The sequence below is a fragment of the Anoplopoma fimbria genome, chromosome 17, assembly GCF_027596085.1.
Source record: "Anoplopoma fimbria isolate UVic2021 breed Golden Eagle Sablefish chromosome 17, Afim_UVic_2022, whole genome shotgun sequence".
Classification (NCBI taxonomy): domain Eukaryota; kingdom Metazoa; phylum Chordata; class Actinopteri; order Perciformes; family Anoplopomatidae; genus Anoplopoma; species Anoplopoma fimbria.
The window spans coordinates 23,219,353-23,226,823 of record NC_072465.1 but is presented as its reverse complement, the minus strand read 5'-3'; the positions used below and the strand labels follow the sequence as shown (position 1 = coordinate 23,226,823).

The 7,471-nt window shown below is 35.2% G+C and overlaps 1 protein-coding gene across 1 annotated transcript; it reads right to left on the bottom strand.

Annotated features, from left to right (window-relative positions):
- Window positions 1–974: 974 nt before the first annotated feature.
- On the bottom strand, window positions 975–5,798 carry snrpc (small nuclear ribonucleoprotein polypeptide C). Its single transcript, XM_054617554.1, has 6 exons — window positions 5,718–5,798; window positions 4,733–4,775; window positions 4,508–4,616; window positions 3,561–3,620; window positions 2,372–2,476; window positions 975–1,565 (listed from the first exon to the last, which is right to left on the bottom strand). The coding sequence occupies exons 1-6, from the start codon at window positions 5,786–5,788 to the stop codon at window positions 1,444–1,446; spliced, it is 510 nt and encodes a 169-aa protein (XP_054473529.1). The 5' UTR covers window positions 5,789–5,798; the 3' UTR covers window positions 975–1,443.
- Window positions 5,799–7,471: the final 1,673 nt, after the last annotated feature.

Below are 7,471 nucleotides of genomic sequence, written 5' to 3'. Positions count from 1 at the left end.
TTCACAAATCAATGTGTCAGCAGATACACTGATGTGCTTTATCTTATCAGACTTTAATTTATTACCTAACAAAGCTGATGTGCCAAACCTGTAAACAAACAACTGTCTTAGGCATCCAGGAGACACAAAGCAACGTTAGTATTCATTTAGTCGTGGATCTGTCCATCCGATGAATAAGAGTCCTATTCTCTCTCTGTTTGGGTCTGTTTTGCTTTCTGCTAACTCTTGAGGGAAATATGACTATTTCTGCAAAATGCTTCACTACGCTCACCCAAAAAAAAACAACAACATCCACTCAGTCTTTGAGGCGCATTCCTGCAAAGTCCTCAAGGACTTATGTCTGTCCCACTGTCAAATCACCAAGTAGCACAAGTCCTCCCTCGCATGCTGTTTTGAGCCCCTTATGCACAATATTCGTACGTCTACATTTCTGCAGACTGTGCCTGAGGGAATTACCCACAATTCTTAGTTTTGTGATGTAAAACACAAGGCTTAAAAAAATGAAAAAAGGTAAACAAAGGACTGGCAGATGGGTGTTCAGTGTATTTTGGGTGCAGCTTAAGGCTAAATTGACAACAAAAAAACCCACTACATTAACAAAGATTTAAGATGGTATAACGCCTGACATAGGAATTCAATTATAGGCTGTAACAAACACCTGGTTTATTCTTCAACCATTTCTTTTAAGTTTTTCCTAATGCAGTTCTGACAAAGATTAGTAGAGTACCATTTGACAATTATTTGGATACCTCTCATTCACTCTTGTCTAAATCCCACCACTGTATACATCGTTTTGTATGTTTTGACGTAGTCACGGTAACAAGATATGTTGCAATGTGCTGTCCCATTCCTATTTCATACAATTTAGAGCAAATGCAGCCTCCTACGCGTCTTATCAGCTGTTATAATTGAAAAAGACTCTTAAAACATTTAAAATGTGCTTTGTTGATATGGACTACAAAATACAAAACAAATGGCTTTGAAATCACTTTTTATTTCTCAAAGCATTGCAATGAAATATAACAAAAATATGTAAAAACCCTAAAACAAAAAGTAAAAATATACGCACAAATATTGTCATATCAAACACGCTCTTTGAATGTGTGTGCTGAACAGTTTTTGCCAAAGTGGGACGAGATATTTCAAACTTGATACTAACACAAGAGACGTTTAAAAAAAAAAAAAAAAAAAAAAAAGTCTTTAAAACGGGGACATGAAATAAATTCTAATGGGAGGCATTTAGTCATAAATACCGGCAAAAGAACATAAAGTAATTATACAAGTTGACATAATCACATCAGGGACTTCAGGTTTGAGGTTGAAGAAATAGGACGTTTGGAAAAATTTAAAAAGGCGCATTGAAAAATCCAAGTGTTAACCCAAGTGTCCTCACTAGACAGTGTCTGTTCGTGGCAATGAAGAGCGGAGAAAATCCAGCCGGTCTTATCTGTCTGGTCGCATCATGCCCGGCCTGACTGGCATCATCATCGGTCGGGGGTGACGCATCATGTGTGGCGGTCCTGGCATCATCTGCATCGGTCCTCCCATCGGCGGCCTCATGCCTCCTAAGAGTGACAGCGAAGAGATGCACAGCATTAGGTATTAATTCATAACAACAGCTTTACATAAAAGGAGTCATGTCAGTGCATCTAAAACCTCTCGACTCATTTAGAATAAGCTGGTTAAGAGCATCTTCTTTAAATCTTTAAGTCGTTCTGTGCAAACTCAGATTTAATTGGCTTAAGTCTGCAGTACATTAATGTGTAAAGCATGGCTTACTTTCATTATTTAACAATATGTTAATTATTTTTACGATATTTATATTCATACTTTTATCTATGAAATTTTAGAAAACAGTTAAAAAAAAAATCATCACAGGTTAATAAAAGTCTAATGTACAAAGATATAAAATAGGAAAACTGCAAATCTTCTCATTTTGCGCAGCAGGAATCTTAGAATATTTAGCAAATTTCTTACTAAATCATCTTTAATAAACTCAATTTATCTAAAGTTTGATAATTGATTAATTGTTTCAGACCCACAGTTAATTTAAAACAAATTGCATATAAAAAATGTTATGATAAACATCATAAATTAGGAACAGGGCAACTGGAAGAGGGATGTTTACTTGTATTTTTTAAAAACAGGCAGACTGATACAGTTATCATATCAGACAGGATTAGTCTGTTATCTTCTTTGTTGTGACAACAGAAAAAAAAACAGTACAGGGCATCAAAAAACGACATAACAGATAAAAACCCAGTTAACCCTCTAATGTCTGACTGAACTGCTGCAAACTTTCCTCGAGCACTTTAAATGTCACACAAAGTTATGAACATCTGAAGCTTAGTCATAGAAACATGTTTCTTACCGGGTCCACCAGGCATCATTCCGTGTGGAGGAGGCCCCATCATGGGCATCATAGGTGGACCTCCCATGGGGGGCGTTGGTAGCATGCCTGGTCGAGGAGGACCACCTGAGTTACAAACAGCAAATGTTAGTGACCAATCAATGAGTTGGATTCAGTTTGGAGGAGGTTTGTAGTACTGTTGAACTGAATGTCAGTACACAAGGAGGTGTTTCCATCATTCAGCCTATCCTTATTGATATAAATGGGTTGGACAAAATATTAGAAACAGTATGATGCAACCTAATTTAACAGCACCACAAACTGCAGTCTCCTAAATAACCATCAACATCTCTCTAAAGCAGTTTTAACTAAACTTAGCATGATAAAATCCATGAAGGTAGGATTTATTGCAGGACTGTTGAACTGGACTGCATTAGTTTTGGCTAGGTGTATCTAATAAACTGCAAATTGAGTTTATTTTTGCTGTTTTTTTTTTTACCAAAACATCTGCAACAAGTGATTTGGCCATCTTTGAAACATCAAAGCGCCGCAAGCAAGACTCCTTTTTTTAAACTTAGAAATGCTGTTACTTTGTAAAAGCGTTGATTCGCTGGTCACGTTTACAAATGTACTGCTTGATATTTTTTGTTGTGCACACAGCATCGCAGACAGAAGTGACACAGACACACACACCTCATGTAGTCAGTGTGGAGGTTCTTCAGTGTGACTGATAAGACATAAAAGGTCACACTATACAACTTCTGCAAATCTAAAACAATCTTTCGAGGAACAACCTTATAAACATTTTGAACAACTAACTGTTTTATTAGAACCTACAAGTTACAGAAATGTTTGTTCATGCTTTTAGTTGTAATTTAAAGAAAGAAAGATCGTAATCGGCAAGTCAGACTTTAAAAAAAAAAATAAGAATCCGCCAAGAAAATTCCAATTGGTGCATCTCCATCCTTCAGGTTTCTATTAATGTCCAGTGGTGTCCTAATGTTATGAATTTAAATGAGCTATAATCACTCAGGAACCAAAAGCCTCACGGCTTCTGTTGATTGATAATTCTAATAGAATGTATTTCAATAATCCCTGATGAGAAAAATGCAGACAGCCTTTCCCCATTGACTATGAATCTAACAATCAAGAGCCAGTGTCAATGGTACGGTTAGGTAATCAAATTAGTACAGAGCTGAAATGGACTCACCAGGGGGAGGGCCACCAGGGAACGGTGTGGGAGGAATCTTCCCCTGTTGAAAGGCGGCCGCTGTTGGGAGAGAAGACCAAACATTAACACACAATGTTGTCTTTGCTTTTTTTGTGTTTGTAAAGAGTCAATTTAAACCCGTCTCATACATGTATGTATGGAATGAAAACAACGACAAAGTGCACCAGGTGGGGTCTTTCTAACATTTCTGCAGAACAAAATTCACTACTTGGGCCAAAAGTCGCGCTGCAATGCTGCTGTCCACTGCAACATTAAGTGTAAGGGGTAGCATGCTAAATAATAAAAAACGATAAAAATCCATCACTACCAATAAAGCAGTTTACTTTGAAAAAAAAATAATAAAAAAAATACTGAAAAGATGTGTAGCATACCCTCTTGTGTTTCAAAGGATAATTTAGCCTCTGAGAACATGTTCCTCCACAGTGGACAATAATACGTCCCGGCACTTCTCATGTGGATTAATAGTCTTTAATCCCAGAGGGGGCACAAATAAGCAAAGAGCTTGGCTATCCCACACACGTGCATACGCATGTCTTGTGTAGGATACGTCGCAGCTTTACTCTATCACCTACTTATATGGAGATTAAATATCATGCTGTATCATGAGTGTGAAAGACTGACTGCACAGTCAAATAAATCCTCATCGGTAATGTGTTTATACCACTAGAGGTCCCTTTCATATTTAAGTTAAATTTACAGCACAGTACCTCAAAGAGCAGACTCATTTAAAAAAATACACACGCGAGACCTCACTTTGTTTTTGACTCTATAAGAAACATCCCCGCCATGCAGGTTGGATGATATTTAGCACTTGAGCTGTTTAGTGGCAAAGTGTCCTAAACAATTAAACAGCAGGTGGGGTTTCTTAGTACTTCTAGAGTCACTCAGCCGTGTTCTCAAGATAATTGAGCCAATATTCTGCTTACTTGTTTTATCGATCAGGCTCTGAGCCTGCTCCTCCATCCATTTCTGGTAGTAATCTTTCACATTTTCTTTGTGTTTTCGGCCACTGCAGTGGGTCTTCCGCACTGATGGCTGGAACAGAAAGAGAACAGATTTGTGGGAAATTATTCATCAGGAGTGAAATACAACAAAGAGATTAGCTCACGCTTCTCAACAATGTTATTTGGTACAGCGCAAGCAGAACTTACCGAATCGTGTGTAAGGTAGGTATCACAGTAGTCACAATAAAACCTGTTGGAGAAAAAAAAAAGTTTGAGGTAAACACAAAAAAAATAAGAAATCAGAGCTGTAGACATGACTTGTCCCAAAGCTGTATACCTTAAATCAGAGATGGGACATTAAATCAAAATTGTTAATGAACTGTAAAACTAAAAGAGACAACAATTTACACCTACACATAACAAAAACTATTATTTTTCTGGTTAAACAAGCTGCAATATAGAAATACAATCGTGTAAACAATTGTTTGGCCTGTAAACATCTTGTTAATATTACAAATGATGCCTTTACAAAAAGAGGAGTAGGGGCCCATTGTGAGTTTGAGTCCTGCAGGAATTGTAGTTTGCATATTGTGTAGATGTTGTGCCAGACAATGGAAACTGAAATATCAAACATTTGCTTTCTGCAAAACAGGTCTTGCAGGAAAATCCTAATATTTAAAATGATTTTATACATTTTTATTCTGAACCCAGATGACCTAGGATTAGTTTACCGTCATATTAACAAAAATAAAAGAAGAAATACTTGATTTTCTTAGCATCATACTCCTAATATATATATATACATTCTTTATGCACTTATTTGAATGATGACTTGTCCTCTGCAGCTGCTCCCATGAAGACACCTGGAGGTACCTGCATGTTACTGTGCAAAACATGTGCTTTTTAAACTTGCTATAGCATGAGAATAATAGTCTCTTATTTTAGCAGAGTAGTGGTTTTAATACATTGGGGGGGTGACTGTCTTGTGCACGTCGAGGTTGCATCCAGCAAGTAGTCAGAGCCCAAACAAAGCGCACAGCGTCCATCTGGAAACAAACTGGTCTGTTTCTTTAGTTTTTAAAGAAGGTTTTGTGTTACTGTCGTTAGTGGCTTTAATACAAAACACAGTTCATTTCGTTGAAACCTGGATCTCATAGATTAAGAATGAAATAGGAGAAACATCGATACTTACTTCGGCATGTTCCCCGGCAGTCTCCGTCGAGAGCGCGATTCCGGTGTTCGCAATAAGTCTTCCGACCACATATAGGAGCCGCGGACAGTTAGTTCCGCCTGAAAGTGACCGCCACACGAAACCATTAAAATAAAATATAAATAAAACTATATATATACAGTACCAGTCAAAAGTTTGGACACACCTTCTCATTCAATGGTTTTTCTTTCTTTCTTTTTTATTTTTTTTCTACATTGTAGATTAATATGAAGGAACACATATGGAATTATGTGGTAAACAAACAAATGCTCAACAAACCAGAATATGTTTTATATTTTAGATTCTTCAAAGTAGTTGAATGAGAAGGTGTGTCCAAACTTTTGACTGGTACTGTATGTATATATTTATATACATACATATATATATATTTATACATACATATATATATTTTTTTTATTATTTATATATATACAGTACCAGTCAAAAGTTTGGACAACCCTTCTCATTCAATGGTTTTTCTTTATTTATTGTTTTATTTTTTTCTACATTGTAGATTAACTATACATTTTGAAACTTCTACGGGTCTAAAAAGAGACTTCAAAATGCCATCACAGCCTTGTTGCTCATGCAAACAAAGTTTCTTTATAGCCTAAAGTTAACTTTTTACTTATGGCAATTGTATTTATCCTTCAAAAATTACAAGATTGGTGTTAATAGGTCAAGTTTATTTATCTGAACAAAACATTTAAGTATATACAGTACCAGTCAAAAGTTTGGACACACCTTCTCATTCAATGGTTTTTCTTTCTTTCTTTCTTTCTTTCTTTTTTTCTACATTGTAGATTAATATTGAAGAACATCCAAACTATGAAGGAACACATATGGAATTATGTGGTAAACAAACAAATATGTTTTATATTTTAAACTCTTCAAATATGTTCAATGAGAAGGTGTGTCCAAACTTTTGACTGGTACTGTATATATTTTTTTCTTCTTAAATAAATATGAGTTCTAGTAGATAAAAAAAGAAAAACACAGAAAAAGCATTATTTTTAACTTTTAACTTTAAAGAGCACCTGCATAGTTATATATATTTTACAAACTTTTGATGCATCAAAAAAATAAAATAAAAACACCCTACCAATTTATTCTTCCCTTTTTATGTAAATAAAGGTTCATTTTTTAAGTCGATGATAATTGAGATAGTATCAGAACATTGTTGATGAAACCAGCAGTTGCAAATTTATTTTAAAAATGTGTTTAAACACTACTCTGAAGGGTTTTGTAGTTTTACTGAATACCTTTACATCTCATTGGATTTTAAAGAAACTGTTCAGTCATTTTTTATTTAATGTAATGCTAAAGGTAGCCCAAAGGAAGATAATTGTTTAAGTAATGGGTATTTTAATTTTAATAATTTTAATTGTTCAAGAAAAAAACCTGTAAAAAATCTACAGCTGTAAAAAGAATGTGTTTTAATAATTCATGTTACAAGGTTCACGTATTTGTCATTTTAAAGCACAGGGTTTCCCAATGAAATGTATGATGCAGCCTCTTCACGCTACACAAACAGAGCACATATAAATGAAACATATCTGAACAATATGTACAGTTATTTTTTTACAAATCCTTATATAACTATAAATAATTTGGTTCATAGTGGGAATGCATGTAGTACTAAAGGAAATATCAGCTCTACAAATTGAGCACATATAGCATCCAAAACCAAACATCTGATGTAGGTTATCTGGTACTGAGCTACTCAATTATCAAAT